Source organism: Notolepis coatsorum (assembly GCF_963971535.1).
Source record: "Notolepis coatsorum genome assembly, chromosome: 13".
Classification (NCBI taxonomy): Eukaryota; Metazoa; Chordata; class Actinopteri; order Aulopiformes; family Paralepididae; genus Notolepis; species Notolepis coatsorum.
The window spans coordinates 59,400,841-59,418,802 of record NC_140177.1 but is presented as its reverse complement, the minus strand read 5'-3'; the positions used below and the strand labels follow the sequence as shown (position 1 = coordinate 59,418,802).

At 43.6% G+C, this 17,962-nt stretch overlaps 1 protein-coding gene across 1 annotated transcript in view; it reads right to left on the bottom strand.

The window, feature by feature from the left end:
* Positions 1–17,324, bottom strand: part of LOC311239369 (oxysterol-binding protein-related protein 1-like) — a gene marked incomplete at its 5' end in the record, with an annotated part of 75,973 nt that extends 58,649 nt beyond the window's left edge. Inside the window, 12 exons of the mRNA XM_084327676.1 lie at positions 4,812–4,918; positions 7,205–7,283; positions 7,410–7,538; positions 12,431–12,494; positions 13,266–13,339; positions 13,738–13,805; positions 13,967–14,111; positions 15,796–15,881; positions 15,986–16,097; positions 16,390–16,464; positions 17,019–17,104; positions 17,201–17,324. Coding sequence (XP_084183802.1) covers positions 4,812–4,918; positions 7,205–7,283; positions 7,410–7,538; positions 12,431–12,494; positions 13,266–13,339; positions 13,738–13,805; positions 13,967–14,111; positions 15,796–15,881; positions 15,986–16,097; positions 16,390–16,464; positions 17,019–17,104; positions 17,201–17,324 — 1,149 coding nt within the window. The remainder of the gene's footprint in view (positions 1–4,811; positions 4,919–7,204; positions 7,284–7,409; positions 7,539–12,430; positions 12,495–13,265; positions 13,340–13,737; positions 13,806–13,966; positions 14,112–15,795; positions 15,882–15,985; positions 16,098–16,389; positions 16,465–17,018; positions 17,105–17,200) is intronic.
* Positions 17,325–17,962: the final 638 nt, after the last annotated feature.

The window sequence follows — 17,962 nt, the reverse complement described above, 5'->3', positions numbered from 1 at the left end:
GTGAACCGCCGCACGCATTACGCTCCCCCTCTTCGCTGTCAGGTGAAAAGAAGCGGCTGGCGACTGCACATGTATCGGAGGAGGCATGTGGTAGTTCTACACCCTGCCCAGGCCGACAGTGGGGCAATGCGCGCAATGACCAGGAAGGGAATTGGCATAAAGACTAAATTTGGATGGATGGAAAAAAATACAGAAAGCCAAAAAATATAAGAAAAAAAATAAGTTTCGTTAGCTCTCAGCTGTGAACTTCTTCCTAGTCCCATCGTCATTACAAATAAAATTATGGCTGCGACAAAAAAACACTACTGCGATATATCGTTGTACTTCCTCTTGTGAAACATTATAAATTTTTTGCTTGACAATCCCATTTTACTGCAATAAAAATGTTTTGAATGAGGTGAACAGACTGGAAATGTTATCTTATTAGATAGAACAGATGATGTATATACCGGTATATATATTTGTATTGAAGATGGTAACAAAGTTTTCCGTTGGGGACATAATTCATAGTTAATAATAATCAAGTTGCAGTCAGGGTGTTAAAGTGGCACTATGCAATTTGTTGTACATTGTGTTGGATTCTCGTGTTATCAGCCAGTAATCTCTCTGTGGTTCCGTGAAGTCTGCGTTGTGTTTGTTATCTCTTCGAATCGACACACTGGAAACGTGATACCTTTCCTTGATGTTTATTCCATAAACATAGACTTGTGCAAGATGGAAACCGTTCTGAAAGTCTTTGAAAAGTCTATTAAATTCATTATTCTATCGATCTCTCCCGTTATCAGCTCGATGGTTTGTTGCGGCCCAGTGGTTAGCCAAAAACCTTCCCTGTTAGCCGAAGCTAGCTATCTCGTAGCTCCGGAGGGTGGAGGGCCTCCCATCCCCCACGCCTGAATAATTTAGACAACAAATGTTTGTTTCCGCGTCTCTGATTGGCCAGGTCATTTCTGGTCATGTGACATGTACACCCAATCGTGGGACCGCAAGTTTCTACACTGGTTAAGCTTAGGCGCTCTTTCGAAGTTGGTTAAGGTTAGAGTTTGTCTTAGAGCATGGCGATAGAACGCCTGCCCTGATTCCGACGGTTAAGCTTAGGCACTCTTTCGAAGTTGGTTAAGGTTAGAGTTTGTCTTAGAGCATGGCGATAGAACGCCAGGTAGTTTGCAGGCTGTTAGACCCGGAAATAGGCGCAGAACTTGCTGTCCCACGATTGGCGCACATGTCACATGACCTGGCCAATCAGAATGCAAAACTCGAACGCGGAAACAAACATTTGTTGTTGAAAGTATTCACGCATCCCCCACCCTCCAGCTTACTGACGTCTCTGTCAACGTGTATACGCGTCTGCTTCGTCTCCTAGTCTGCTTCACCCGGAAATTCACCCCAGCTATAAAGTGGATTGCCCTAGCAACGGCCGTTAGCCATGGTAACGGCGCAACGTCTCTACGTCTCTTGTCCCCTCTGCCCCACTCTAACGCCCTTTTCTCCATCTCTTCCCCTACCAGCGGCCTGCTAGCCCATAGCAACCCCACCCTATCTCATCACCATAGCAACCGCTTCTCCCCTCCCTCGCCGACCAGCTATCTTTGTTGATGCTAAAGCCCCTCGGCCGATGACCTCGTGCTGCTGGCTGCTATCACTCCCACACCCTGCCCCCTGTCTCTGTCTGTTCTGGAGAGTCTAACACAATACAATGTTTAAACTAATATCTCTATAGATATGTACTTTACCTACATGTTATAACCCCTTTAGACCTACAACGCCTGCTACTAATGCATTATATATCCTGTATATACACACAAATGTGTTTCCCTGTTTCAATGGGATAACACACACACACAGATGTATGTCTCAGCGTTTACAGTTTAACATGGTTAAACTGATATCTATAGGTTGTTATAACCAGAAATGAAAACCATTGATTCCATCAATTGTTTCATGTACAATTGGCCAGTTTGTGATGCACACTAAAGTATCTAATGTCAATAAAGCATGTCAATTATGTGAATAAATACATAATTCAATATTTGTGCATTTTTAACTCTTTCAGTGCCAGCAGGGGGCGCACGATTTAGTGCTTGAATGCCCACCATCCACTTCAATGTTAGCGTTAATATCGCCTAATCTATGTTTTAAATTATGGCTATGTGTCTAATCTGCCCGTCGCTTATCAATGACTCATTTTCCAGTCAACATTGTCGAAGCGGATTGTTTTTTTATCGGTTCATTTCCGTTTTATAGCATCTTGAAAAGCCCTCGTTTTCAAGGGAAATAAAAATATTCCATAATAAACGGAATATTCTAGAATACACAAAAACGCGAATTTTTCGGCCCATTTATAATAATAATAATAATTAATTTAATTTATATAGCGCTTCTCAATAACCCGAAGTCGCTGACAATAGTCGGGAGCAAGAGTACAAACAAAGAAACAAAAGCAAAGAAACAAAAACAAAGAAACAACAAAGAAACAAAAACAAAAGGAACATGAGACCATATGAATCGTTTTCAAATAAACGCTAGATTATCGATAGTATATGTGTACGTATGCACGCTATATAGGCAATCTGATATATTTCCTGATCGCTCGCACAGCCAAACAGCCACATCACACATAGGGGAAAAGCTTATATCTCAGTGAAAACAGTCTGATTATCCTAAGACTGGTAAAATAGATTCCTTATCTGAGATCAGATGTTATCCAAAAAGATTATTCCAATTCCTGATCGCCATTCCAAAAATCGATCCTTTTATTGATCCAACGCTACATACTGTAAACACATATTACACGCTGTTCTGATGGTCCACATCCGGTTACATGCGTGAGAAGTAAAATGTGAATTCCGGATTTCTTTTTTTCTCATCCATTTTCATTGAGTCCATTCCAAAAGGGTGCATTACCATCTGGGAGACGATAGGGGGCGCTTTTTTCACATCTGAGCTCCTGATGGGGCTGGTTTCCCAACGGTAGACTCGGTTGATGAAATATGAATTCAGATCGCTAATAAAAAAAACTTAAAGGAAAACTCCAACATTTTGGGAAATTAGCTTATTTAACATCTTCCCTGGAGTTAGACAAGAAGATACATACCTTTTTTGTCTCTGTGCATGCATTAGGCTTAGGGAACAGTCGCTCCGTTAGCATAGCTTAGCTTCATCACTGGAAGTGAGTAGGGGCCGGAGCCTGGCGTTCCCACACAGTGTATAGTTTGATTGATTGATTGAAAAGTTTATTAACAGATTGCAGAATACACTCCAAATACAACTCCAAAACATTCATGTAAACATGTTGTGACCTGTGTATTCACCACGTGGAGAAATAAAAAATAATTGAATTAGACAATTACGTTTTATAAGCAAATATACTTGCCCAACCACTACTGTATGAGCGCAGCCAGTGATTTCAACGTGACGGCGTGTTTGTTTACATTCTCATTCATTCAAAAGATCCGAACCGATTGAAGTTTATGGATACCATGACTTGAAATCCTCTTACCTTGACGAATAAAAGCCTCCCCAATTTAGAAAACAGTAATCCAATGGCTGGTATTGATAATATTACTACTAACGCTCGGAGCTAACCAGCAACCGGACACTCAAGCAGAATACGAGAGCAATGACTTCCTTTCTGGGGGGTTTCAAAATAAAAGAGCGACGTCTATAGCAGCGGAAAACGTTTATTTTGTACATTATCTAACGTTAACACGAACCTAAACTAACTTTAGGTTAGTTGTAACGTTAGTTTAGGTTCGTGTTAACGTTTATTTTGTACATTATCTAACGTTAACACGAACCTAAACTAACTTTAGGTTAGTTGTAACGTTAGTTTAGGTTCGTGTTAACGTTAGATAATGTACAAAATAAACGTTTTCCGCTGCTATAGACGTCGCTCTTTTATTTTGAAACCCCCCAGAAAGGAAGTCATTGCTCTCGTATTCTGCTTGAGTGTCCGGTTGCTGGTTAGCTCCGAGCGTTAGTAGTAATATTATCAATACCAGCCATTGGATTACTGTTTTCTAAATTGGGGAGGCTTTTATTCGTCAAGGTAAGAGGATTTCAAGTCATGGTATCCATAAACTTCAATCGGTTCGGATCTTTTGAATGAATGAGAATGTAAACAAACACGCCGTCACGTTGAAATCACTGGCTGCGCTCATACAGTAGTGGTTGGGCAAGTATATTTGCTTATAAAACGTAATTGTCTAATTCAATTATTTTTTATTTCTCCACGTGGTGAATACACAGGTCACAACATGTTTACATGAACGTTTTAGAGTTGTATTTAGAGTGTATTCTGCAATCTGTTAATAAACTTTTCAATCAATCAATCAAACTATACACTGTGTGGGAACGCCAGGCTCCGGCCCATACTCACTTCCAGTGATGAAGCTAAGCTATGCTAACGGAGCGACTGTTCCCTAAGCCTAATGCATGCACAGAGACAAAAAAGGTATGTATCTTCTTGTCTAACTCCAGGGAAGATGTTAAATAAGCTAATTTCCCAAAATGTTGGAGTTTTCCTTTAACTTGCATCTTCCCACCCCTACTCATATCATTCTAGGACACTTAACACACAGGGAAAGCTTATTAAAGACCCCTTCATGATCTTGGATTTATGTGGAGTGTATGATATATTGAGCTTTAAACTTTTCACATCCCAAAGTAAAACTAATATAAACTTTTGCTACTTATATTTTCTTATTTTCTTTTCAAAAATGTTTACTTCACCCATACATATAAATTATGTAAACCCGTTTGTAGAGCTATTTTATGAACCATATAATTCCAAGGTCACGAGGATGGGATCGTACCTCCTCCTGTTTAGAGAACAGATGCAGGCAGAGGTGGAGAGCAGCACAGGTCTCACTGGCAAGACTGCTGGTCTCCTTGGCCTTTAGCAGAAGAGGAGTGGCCAAAGCTGAGAGATGGAAAGAAAAATGTATGAATAAATAAATAAATATAGCTAGTAATGCAGACTAGCAATGCACGGATATAACTTTGCCAATACCAATTCCCAGTCCTAAACTTGAGTACTGATCTGATATGCTCATCCATTTTGCTCCATTATCTTCATTAGCTGCAGATCTAACATCGTTCTGTGTGAAAAGGGCAGCAAATCTAGTTGCTTTATGTTGGATCTCTTGCATATTACACATAAGGCATTCGATTTTAGTATTGAGGAAATTCTCACGCTACAATGCCCTACCCAGCCTGGTATTGGTCACTATCCCAGTCTGGTATTGGTCACTATCCCAGTCTGGTATTGGTCCCTATCCCAGTATCCCAGCCTGGTATTAGTCACTATCCCAGACTGGTATTGGTCACTATCCCAGTATCCCAGCCTGGTATTAGTCACTATCCCAGACTGGTATTGGTCACTATCCCAGTATCCCAGCCTGGTATTGGTCCCTATCCCAGACTGGTATTGGTCACTATCCCAGCCTGGTATTAGTCACTATCCCAGTATCCCAGCCTGGTATTGGTCCCTATCCCAGACTGGTATTAGTCACTATCCCAGCCTGGTATTGGTCACTATCCCAGTATCCCAGCCTGGTATTGGTCACTATCCCAGCCTGGTATTGGTCACTATCCCAGTATCCCAGCCTGGTATTGGTCACTATCCCAGCCTGGTATTGGTCACTATCCCAGTATCCCAGCCTGGTATTGGTCACTATCCCAGCCTGGTATTGGTCACTATCCCAGTATCCCAGCCTGGTATTGGTCACTATCCCAGCCTGGTATTGGTCACTATCCCAGTATCCCAGCCTGGTATTGGTCACTATCCCAGACTGGTATTGGTCACTATCCCAGCCTGGTATTGGTCACTATGGTATTGGGAGCGAAGTAGAAGGAAAAAGAAGATACCACACAGACTGCAGGGGGGGCGCGAGGAGAGGGGAGCGAGGTAGAAAGAAAAAGAAGATACCACACAGACTGCAGGGGGGGGAGCGAGGAGAGGGGAGCGAGGTAGAAAGAAAAAGAAGATACCACACAGACTGCAGGGGGGGCGCGAGGAGAGGGGAGCGAGGTAGAAAGAAAAAGAAGATACCACACAGACTGCAGGGGGGGCGCGAGGAGAGGGGAGCGAGGTAGAAAGAAAAAGAAGATGCCACACAGACTGCAGGGGGGGCGCGAGGAGAGGGGGTGGAGGTATAAAGGAGATGTTCCACTAGTGGAACGCTGGCACAGTGGAATAAAATAAATTGAGCGGAACAAAATGTATTCAGATTCATGTTACACACGAGAGCTGTAAACGAACACTGTTGCAATCAGTTATATCACCTGTGACAGCGAGCTAGCTAGCTAGCTAGTTATCAAACCAAAATCTGGAAACAAAATGGAAACAGTTTTGACTAAACTAAACTAAAAGAAAAGCTGATCACATTTCAAAGCCAAAAACAAGAACATAACGAGGCAGACCTCTCCCTCATTACCCCTTCATACCTCTCCCTTGTTACCCCTTCACATCTCTCCCCTGGCGAGGCAGACCTCTCCCTTGTTACTGATTCATACCTCTCCCCTGGCTTCATGTCTACCGAGGTAAAGGTGAGAACGTTTTTTTTTTTTTTTATATATAATCTTTTTTAAGCAGCTATCTAACTATGATACCCAGTAAATCACTAGAAGGAACCTTGAGTTTAATATTTTAATGAAGCGTGACCAGTAGAAATCCTAGTCCCTATCCCAGCCTGGTATTGGTCCCTATCCTAGCTTGGTATTGGTCCCCATCCTAGCTTGGTATTGGTCCCCATCCCAGCCTGGTATTGGTCCCTTGTATTGGCCTGGTATTGGTCCCTATCCTAGCTTGGTATTGGTCCCCATCCTAGCCTGGTATTGGTCCCCATCCCAGTCTGATATTGGTCCCCATTCCAACCTGGTATTGGTCCCCATCCCAGTCTGATATTGGTCCCCATTCCAACCTGGTATTGGTCCCCATCCCAGTCTGATATTGGTCCCCATCCCAGTCTGATATTGGTCCCCATCCCAGCCTGGTATTGGTCCCCATCCCAGCCTGGTATTGGTCCATCCCAGTCTGGTATTGGTCCAGTATCCCTACATCCTTTGTACAGTGCCATGAAATTCAAGTGAGGAGAAGCAAAGACAGATTGGAAGGATTTTCAGGGTCATTGATCAACGACTATATTGGATTAAAAGAACATAAAGCAAGCAACTGGATGGCAGGGTACAGTACTACTGCTCTTACCATGACTCTGCTCATTCTTCACCATAGAGAGGAAAATAGACACATCACTCTCCAACTTCTGCTGCCAGCCATCCGCTACCTGAAAGAGCACAGTAGAATGGAGGCAGACACCCCCCCCCCCCCCCCCACAGCAACATTTTATCAACTTTGCTATGCTTTGTTATCCGCATACAGTGCCATTCTGAGCTCCTGCGCTTCGTCTCACCTCGAGAGCATGTGCGAGGCTCCCTGGTGAAGCTCCACCTTCATCGTCCTCCTCATCCTCCATGATCTGCTTGTGGGTACAGTGGCGGGTGCTGTAGGCCGAGTGCTCCTCCACGGTAAGCAGCCATTTCTAAATGGATGGACACACACACACACACACACACACACCATACACACCATACACACACACAAACACCATACACACACACGTCAGAGATTACACAGGGGTGTGAAAATATATAGCAAGGGCATTTGAAGTAAATCTGATCTCACTTTTCTCATTGCCACTGAATTGTTCCTTGAGGAGACTTTGAAATGGAGGACTGCGTCATCGAAGCACCTGATGGTGAAGAAGCTGTTATTCCACGGTTTGACCTGGGGAGCACAGGGTTGAAGATCACTTGCAGACAAGTCGTCATGAAGACGGCAGCCGCGCCATGTGCCTGTGTGCTAAAACCACCCGTCATGAAGAAGACGGCAGCCGCTCCATGTGCCTGTGTGCTAAAACCACCCGTCATGAAGAAAACAGCAGCCGCTCCATGTGCCCGTGTGCTAAAACCACCCGTCATGAAGAAAACAGCAGCCGCTCCATGTGCCTGTGTGCTAAAACCACCAGTCATGAAGAAGACAGCAGCCGCTCCATGTGCCTGTGTGCTAAAACCACCAGTCATGAAGAAGACAGCAGCCGCTCCATGTGCCTGTGTGCTAAAACCACCCGTCATGAAGAAAACAGCAGCCGCTCCATGTGCCCGTGTGCTAAAACCACCCGTCATGAAGAAAACAGCAGCTGCTCCATGTGCCTGTGTGCTAAAACCACCCGTCATGAAGAAAACAGCAGCCGCTCCATGTGCCCGTGTGCTAAAACCACCCGTCATGAAGAAAACAGCAGCTGCTCCATGTGCCTGTGTGCTAAAACCACCCGTCATGAAGAAGACAGCAGCCGCTCCATGTGCCCGTGTGCTAAAACCACCCGTCATGAAGAAAACAGCAGCCGCTCCATGTGCCCGTGTGCTAAAACCACCCGTCATGAAGAAAACAGCAGCCGCTCCATGTGCCTGTGTGCTAAAACCACCCGTCATGAAGAAAACAGCAGCTGCTCCATGTGCCTGTGTGCTAAAACCACCCGTCATGAAGAAGACAGCAGCCGCTCCATGTGCCCGTGTGCTAAAACCACCCGTCATGAAGAAAACAGCAGCTGCTCCATGTGCCTGTGTGCTAAAACCACCAGTCATGAAGAAGACGGCTCCGCTCCATGTGCCTGTGTGCCAAAACCACCCGTCATGAAGAAAACAGCAGCTGCTCCATGTGCCTGTGTGCTAAAACCACCCATCATGAAGAAGACAGCAGCCGCACCATGTGCCCGTGTGCTAAAACCACCCGTCATGAAGAAAACAGCAGCCGCTCCATGTGCCCGTGTGCTAAAACCACCCGTCATGAAGAAGACAGCAGCCGCTCCATGTGCCTGTGTGCTAAAACCACCCGTCATGAAGAAAACAGCAGCTGCTCCATGTGCCTGTGTGCTAAAACCACCCGTCATGAAGAAGACAGCAGCCGCTCCATGTGCCTGTGTGCTAAAACCACCCGTCATGAAGAAAACAGCAGCTGCTCCATGTGCCTGTGTGCTAAAACCACCCGTCAAGAAGAAAACAGCAGCCGCTCCATGTGCCTGTGTGCTAAAACCACCCAGTCATGAAGAAGACAGCAGCCGCTCCATGTGCCTGTGTGCTAAAACCACCCGTCATGAAGACAGCAGCCGCTCCATGTGCCTGTGTGCTAAAACCACCCGTCATGAAGACAGCAGCCGCTCCATGTGCCTGTGTGCTAAAACCACCAGTCATGAAGAAGACAGCAGCCGCTCCATGTGCCTGTGTGCTAAAACCACCCGTCATGAAGAAGACAGCAGCCGCTCCATGTGCCTGTGTGCCAAAACCACCCGTCATGAAGAAGACAGCAGCCGCTCCATGTGCCTGTGTGCTAAAACCACCCGTCATGAAGAAGACGGCTCCGCTCCATGTGCCTGTGTGCTAAAACCACCAGTCATGAAGAAAACAGCAGCTGCTCCATGTGCCCGTGTGCTAAAACCACCCGTCAAGAAGAAAACAGCAGCCGCTCCATGTGCCTGTGTGCTAAAACCACCCCGTCATGAAGAAGACAGCAGCCGCTCCATGTGCCTGTGTGCTAAAACCACCCGTCATGAAGAAGACAGCAGCCGCTCCATGTGCCTGTGTGCTAAAACCACCCCGTCATGAAGAAGACAGCAGCCGCTCCATGTGCCTGTGTGCTAAAACCACCCGTCATGAAGAAGACAGCAGCCGCTCCATGTGCCTGTGTGCTAAAACCACCCGTCATGAAGAAGACAGCAGCCGCTCCATGTGCCCGTGTGCTAAAACCACCCGTCATGAAGAAAACAGCAGCCGCTCCATGTGCCTGTGTGCTAAAACCACCCGTCATGAAGAAAACAGCAGCCGCTCCATGTGCCTGTGTGCTAAAACCACCCGTCATGAAGAAGACAGCAGCCGCTCCATGTGCCTGTGTGCTAAAACCACCCGTCATGAAGAAAACAGCAGCCGCTCCATGTGCCTGTGTGCTAAAACCACCCGTCATGAAGAAGACAGCAGCCGCTCCATGTGCCTGTGTGCTAAAACCACCCGTCAAGAAGAAAACAGCAGCCGCTCCATGTGCCTGTGTGCTAAAACCACCCAGTCATGAAGAAGACAGCAGCCGCTCCATGTGCCTGTGTGCTAAAACCACCCGTCATGAAGAAGACAGCAGCCGCTCCATGTGCCTGTGTGCTAAAACCACCCGTCATGAAGAAGACAGCAGCCGCTCCATGTGCCCGTGTGCTAAAACCACCCGTCATGAAGACAGCAGCCGCTCCATGTGCCTGTGTGCCAAAACCACCCGTCATGAAGAAGACAGCAGCCGCTCCATGTGCCTGTGTGCTAAAACCACCCGTCATGAAGAAGACAGCAGCCGCTCCATGTGCCTGTGTGCTAAAACCACCCGTCATGAAGAAGACAGCAGCCGCTCCATGTGCCTGTGTGCCAAAACCACCAGTCATGAAGAAGACAGCAGCCGCTCCATGTGCCTGTGTGCTAAAACCACCCGTCATGAAGAAGACGGCTCCGCTCCATGTGCCTGTGTGCTAAAACCACCAGTCATGAAGAAAACAGCAGCTGCTCCATGTGCCCGTGTGCTAAAACCACCCGTCAAGAAGAAAACAGCAGCCGCTCCATGTGCCTGTGTGCTAAAACCACCCCGTCATGAAGAAGACAGCAGCCGCTCCATGTGCCTGTGTGCTAAAACCACCCGTCATGAAGAAGACAGCAGCCGCGCCATGTGCCTGTGTGCTAAAACCACCCGTCATGAAGAAAACAGCAGCTGCTCCATGTGCCTGTGTGCTAAAACCACCCAGTCATGAAGAAGACAGCAGCCGCTCCATGTGCCTGTGTGCTAAAACCACCCCGTCATGAAGAAGACAGCAGCCGCTCCATGTGCCCGTGTGCTAAAACCACCCGTCATGAAGAAGACAGCAGCCGCTCCATGTGCCTGTGTGCTAAAACCACCCGTCATGAAGAAGACAGCAGCCGCTCCATGTGCCTATGTGCTAAAACCACCCCGTCATGAAGAAGACAGTAGCCGCTCCATGTGCCTGTGTGCTAAAACCACCCGTCATGAAGAAGACAGCAGCCGCTCCATGTGCCTGTGTGCCAAAACCACCACGTCATGAAACGTGGTGAAATACATGGGTGACTTGAGGAATTTATTAGGCTACGTTCACACTGCAAGCCTTAGTGTGCTCAATTCTGATTTATTGCTCAGGTAAACCATAAAATAGTTTATGGTTTAATAATAGGTTGATGTGCAGTGGAGGCAGCTAATTCATGAACAGATGATAATGGGGTGAGGAGGAAGTGAAAAGAGACATTTCTTCTTTCAATAATGCTTTTGTAATGGCAATTTATTATGTTACATCATTTGTACAGCTTATTATTGGACATGTTCATAGCTCCGTTATAAATACATATTTCTCTGTACAAAGCTTTAACTAGTCAAGACACTAGGCGACAGTCTGACGGTGTTCTTAAAACAACTTAAAGGTCAGGACAGCTTGACTTAGATATGACATGTCCAAGTAAATCACATCTTGTTGTCTTCATATCAATCTTGTGACGGATACGACAAAACCCCTAATCTCATATTTGTTTACCTTGCTTGTCATATCCGTTATTAATTTGTCATCTTTTGTTGTCATGTCAAACTATGTATTTATTGTAAGTCTGACCAGAGCTCTTTCTCACTTTTCTGGTCAGACGCTTGTGTACACTTGTCTCCGATTGTGAACTGAGGATACTTTTCTGTGGTCACAGAAATAATTATGTTCTTTTTTATACAATTTGACTCATCTGAATTTCTACAGTTCACAGTCTTGGCTCATTTAAAATATTCCACAACACTTTCAAACACACCCCAAACATTACATCCCCTCAAGTTTTGCTTGCACAGAAGTATCACCCCAAATACGTATAAGGTAAACACCTCACTGGCCCTCCACTGACCACCTCCATCACAGCTGTCTTCCATGTTTGTATTCACAGAGTGACTCTTGAATAATTGTGATGAATGTCAATCTAGACCGACATAAAAGTTGCATAAATTCCAACATGGCTAAGGTCGCTGACCTGTATCCGATTTAGGACCACATACGAAAGTGGCCCAAATCAGAATTCAAAAGATTAGATTCCATGTGACAATGCATGCGTGTGTATGACAATGCATGCGTGTGTGTGTATTCCTGTGTGTGTGTGCCGCCCATTGCATGTCCCATGTCGTTGCATGCCGAATAAAGACGTCTCTAAAGATCATTATTATTATTATTTGTGCTGTTCACACCGTTTATCAGATTTGGGCCACTTCTGTCTGCAGTCTGAATGTAGCTAAGGTTAATTGCTGCCTTGATTAGCTACAGTAGGTAGCTAGGTAGGTACAGTATGTAGCTAGGTAGGTATTTGCACCACCTACCGTGCAGTAGGCCTTCGTTAGGGCTTTACAGCCACGCTTTCGCATGCCAGCCACCGCATCAGATCTGCACACAAATGGATGCAGATAAGGTGTTAAGAGTAATATCACCCCCTCTTGTTTTCCAACACCACACTTGTCACATTGTGAGAAAGCATTTCCACATTCGTCCCATAGCTCTGAAATGGCATAATAATATCTCACTTGTACTTATATGATCCGTGCGTCACTGACACCATGACACTTGGTTAAATGAGGAACGCTCAGTGGTGGAAGAAGTTCACTTAATAAAAGTAGATAAAATAATACTCTAGTAAAAACAAAAGTCCTCCATTCAATATTCTACTTAAGTAAAAGTAGCTCTAGACGTATTTGATATTGAATGTACATATCAAGTATCAAAAGTAAAAGTATGCATTCTACATGATGTTTGTGTATTCCAGTGCTCGAGAGCATTCATACCTCAAACCAGTGACCTCCAAAGGTTATGTTAAAGTGCTATGTGGTGCAGTTATGCTGCTCTTGAAGTTGGCAGGCTTCAAACTTGAAAGCACACTCTCTAAATCTTTGCTTTGTTTTCTATGCAACATCTTTTAACTGATGGGTTCAGATAAATGTAGTCGAAGTACAAAGTTCCCTAAAATGAAAATGTTTGTGCAAATACATTCCCACCACTGGGAATGCTAACAATGCTAATGTGTATTTTAAGGGAAACAAGAGGGACAAAAGCAAAGTAACCATCATTCATTCATTCATTCATTCATTCATCCATCCATCCATTAATGTATGTATAATTGTGTTTTTTTCACAGCATTGTGTAAAGTTAGGTTTTTCTCACTGTCTCGAGTACCAGGATAATGTTCCATCTTCAATAACTACCCAGTGAAATCGCCAGCCAAGTAAACGTGAATTCTGTCAGAGATGGGCAAGGCCAAAAACAACATTCAACAGCATTCATCATAGAAATGTCAAGTTAAAGTACCTTAATCATCACATTGAGAAACATATAAAAGAAATGTCTACAATGTCTTCAGTACCTTCCAGAGAGGGTCTTCAAACTTCTTCACCAGACGGTTCATTTCCTTTGGGGTAGGAAGATCGTAAATTTCTCAGTGCAGCGCTGTACTTTTCAGAGCACAGATAAACTTACATTCCAGCTACTGTGTTGGTGCTGGGAGAATGTTTATATATTTTGTGTCCATCTTTACTGTTTTATACTGTGTAAACAAACACTGAAGGACAGTGGAACATTAAATAGATATATAATAATAATAAAAAGGTGTGACTGCACTTCTCGTCGCACCACTCACCTTGTCATGACAAGCTGTCAGAATGCGTCTTAGCTCATCACTACGGACCAGGTCAAATGCTGCCTGGTCTGCAACCAAGTCATACATTCAGTCAAAGAACAATCAACTCATCTCTACCCCCTCCAGTCAAAGTACTAATAAAACATCATTTGAGCTACAATCCGTTAAGCATCAAGTGAATGAAAGAAGTGATTAAAAGGTTGATCATAAGTATTCCATTGGGACATACCATTCTTGTTTTTGATGCTGGGTTTCGCACCATACTTGAGAAGCTTTAGGACACACTGCTTCTGCCCCCTGTAGGCTGCAGAGTGTAAGGGCGTGTTCCCCACCAAATCCCTGCAGTGGATATCAGGAGGCTCCTTCTGGCTGAGCTGAATTGAAATCGGGAGAGTAAACAATGGACAGATATGCACTTGATACAACATGTCTACTTCTACAGGCAGCTCATACAACATGTCTACATCTACAGGCAGCTCATACAACATGTCTACATCTACAGGTAGCTCATACAACATGTCTACTTCTACAGGCAGCTCATACAACATGTCTACTTCTACAGGCAGCTCATACAACATGTCTACATCTACAGGCAGCTCATACAACATGTCTACATCTACAGACAGCTCATACAACATGTCTACATCTACAGGCAGCTCATACAACATGTCTACATCTACAGGCAGCTCATACAACATGTCTACATCTACAGGTAGCTCATACAACATGTCTACATCTACAGGCAGCTCATACAACATGTCTACTTCTACAGGCAGCTCATACAACATGTCTACATCTACAGGCAGCTCATACAACATGTCTACATCTACAGGCAGCTCATACAACATGTCTACATCTACAGGCAGCTCATATAACATGTCTACATCTACAGGTAGCTCATACAACATGTCTACATCTACAGGCAGCTCATACAACATGTCTACATCTACAGGCAGCTCATATAACATGTCTACATCTACAGGCAGCTCATACAACATGTCTACCTGTACAGGCAGCTCATATGTCATGACATTGTTGTGTGTGTGTGGGGGGGGGGGGGCACACACACACAACTGCTCAAACTGCATAAAAAACAGCTTATAGAAATAATAATCCAACATTAATTTAGAAAAGATTATCATGAAAACCCGTCCACCCTGTTAGCTCTCGTTTACTTTACTACAGTACTTGCTCCACTTTGCTAATCGGGCATGCCCTAGAACTTTCTTATACAGTACCACTATTAATCAAAATATAGGTCTGTTTTACTCCAATGTATACAAAAATTACCAACATGAACTATTACAGCCCCAAAACATCGTAAATGCCATTTAAAACCCATGCATCTGTTGTCTATGCTGGTAGCGTTAGCCCTTGTATCAAGAGCTCAGCCAATTAACATGTCCCCATTCTTATTTCTTAGTGGTGGCTACTCATTTGTTTATGTTTAAATCACTGATTGGGTCATTAAATGGGTCATTAAAACTCATTCCAATAGTATGCTGTGGGAATACATTTACCTATGTACAGTAAACCTATGGGATCATGCCATCTCTTACTCGATTTTCCAGTAATTACCCGTCTCCTTGTATTACAGTATAATTATGGACCTAGTGTTTCTGGACTGTGAGCCAAGTATGTCTGCCAGACCATCACCCTTTCCTTTATTATCATGTGTTTTTTTTTTTTTTTTTTAATGATTCAAAATAAATTGTACTTGACCACATCATCCACAATTGTACAGCCCTGGCCTATTTTATTTTATAATTCTATTCTATTGTGCTTCTATTTTAGTTATTTATTCTATTTAGTTTATATTCCATTTTACCTTTTTATTTTATTCTACCGTAATTGTCTGTCCGTTAATGTTGCACCAAAAAACGACCAAATCAAATCCCTTGTATGTGTAAACTACTTGGCAACAAAGACCTTTTTCGGATTCTGAAAACATGCCCATATTGCAGTCTTTGTGATAAGGATATTGTGTTCTTTCATATTGCAATATCAATGTGAATCAGATATGTTGTCTGGCCCTATAGCGGAGGACCAGATACCGACCAGCTGAGACAAGGTGGATACGTCTCCCTCACGGGCAGCGTCTAGCAGCTTCTCCTCCTGCCGTCTCACTGCTCTCCTCTCTGCAGCTGCACAGAGAAAAGAGGTTGAGAGAAAAGAGTTTGAGAGCAAAGACGGCACACCTTGTGGGACGGCACCACCGTGTCCGCCTGCCCTCCCCACCACTACTTACCCTCCAACATAGTAATGATCTCATCGTCCTCGGTCACGTCTTTGGGAATTTGGCCTGTTCCGTTGATGATGCTGGCGCAGGCATCATATCGTAGCAGTAACAGAACAACCTCCTGTATAGGTGAATTAGAAAAAACTGCTATTCCCTGAATATAGGGAAATATTTACCATTTAGAAATGTCATAAAAAGCTTCACTTGGAAACGGGCATAGATTGAGCCTCTGAGAATGGATTGGTATAATTACAAATGAGTATTTTGGTAAATATAACATACGATCATTTTGAATAGTATAAATACTTTATTCATCCCGAGGGAAATTTGGCATTCCCCTTTTCCCTTTTTGTAGGTGGTATAACACATAAGAAAAGCCGACATAGAATTATGTCTAAGTATTGAAGTTGCACCTTTCTTCCAGTTAAAGCAGCTTTGTGTAGAGGTGTGTCACCAATGTTATTCTGAAAATTCACCTGAGCACCAGCCTATAATACACAGAGAAAACACAACATCCACCAATAATGCATAGTAGGACCGCAACAACTAATCGATAATAAAAACAATTGGCAACAGATTTCATAATCAAGTCTATGTAATGCTGCAGCCTGCACCTCTGGCATGTTGGTGAAGCCTTGATGTATAGCAAAGCCTGTTAACACTTAGTTTGTGTTTTCCTTTATTATTATTATTCAGCTCCTTTCAAACTGAAGACTGAACAGGTTTTTGTTTTGAGAACAAATGTAAAAAAAAAAAAAAAAAAAAAAAAAAACTGCTATGGGCACTTTATTAAAAAACATTTAAAAAAATGCACCCTTGTATAGCATACATTTACATTTGCTTTTAGTTTTATAACCATCAATTTCCATGTTTTTTGAAAGAGCATTGTACAAGATGAGGCATAATGTGTCATCTTTTGCATACAATATATATTTTTTCTTTGTATCCAATTAATTGACAAAATAATCTGCATAATCTGCAGCCCTAATACATAGGTTACACAATAATACATGCAGCAACCGACCTCATTCGGTTCTCTCACCTTGAGTAATTCCTTCACAACATCCTCGTGCCCAAAGCAACAGGCCAGGTGAAGGGGGGTCCACCCTGCACTGGATTTCCTCTTAGCTGAAATTACATCATAGGAAAGGTTCACAGAATCACCTCCCAGATGTCATGCTAACCAGGAACTCACTACAATTAGTGTTTGGATACTTCACTTACATTTGCAGTTGATGTTTATATGGGGGTACTGGTCAATCCTTAACTGAAGGAGTCTTTGCATATCAGAACAACTGCCCTCTTTTGCATAGTGGAGTAATTGGTCCTCAAAATGGTCAGGCTCCATCAGCACTTAAATCTTGTGAGACACACAAACAATTACTGTAACACATAGAAAAGTCCCAATCACAATCAGTATATATATACAGTATATATTTGTTAAACATCTGAAGTGTGAAATATGCTAATAGAACATTGTCTTTTCAAATCCTCTCATCAGCAATAGGCCAAATGGTTTCCTGTATACTCCAATATTTACAAACAAAAGTTAACTATTATTTAACATAATTAAAACGAATCAACGGTCTCATTTGAGAATGAAAAAGTCTAGAGTACCATCATCTTTGTAATGAGGCTGAAATGGGAAAATCAAGTAACCCTTAAAATGAACATAAGTGTAAAATTGGGATCGAAATAGGGAGACAATCCGCTTTCGCTAACGTACCCGTGCACCCCTTGAACAAAACAAGTCAATACGGCTACGCACTTGACAGCGATAGTGGGTGACTGCATTCGTGGTCAGACTCGTCAGCACTATACAATCGAACTACGGTCAAAGTTATTTAAACTCACATTACTTTCGCAGACTTCGAGTCGACGTGGTGCTCAAAGGCAAGAGGAGCACAACTGAAATTTGACAACCGCAAACAGCTGATTGCCATTGCCGACTGCACAATCACGTGACAATTCGTAGTTTGAGAAAGC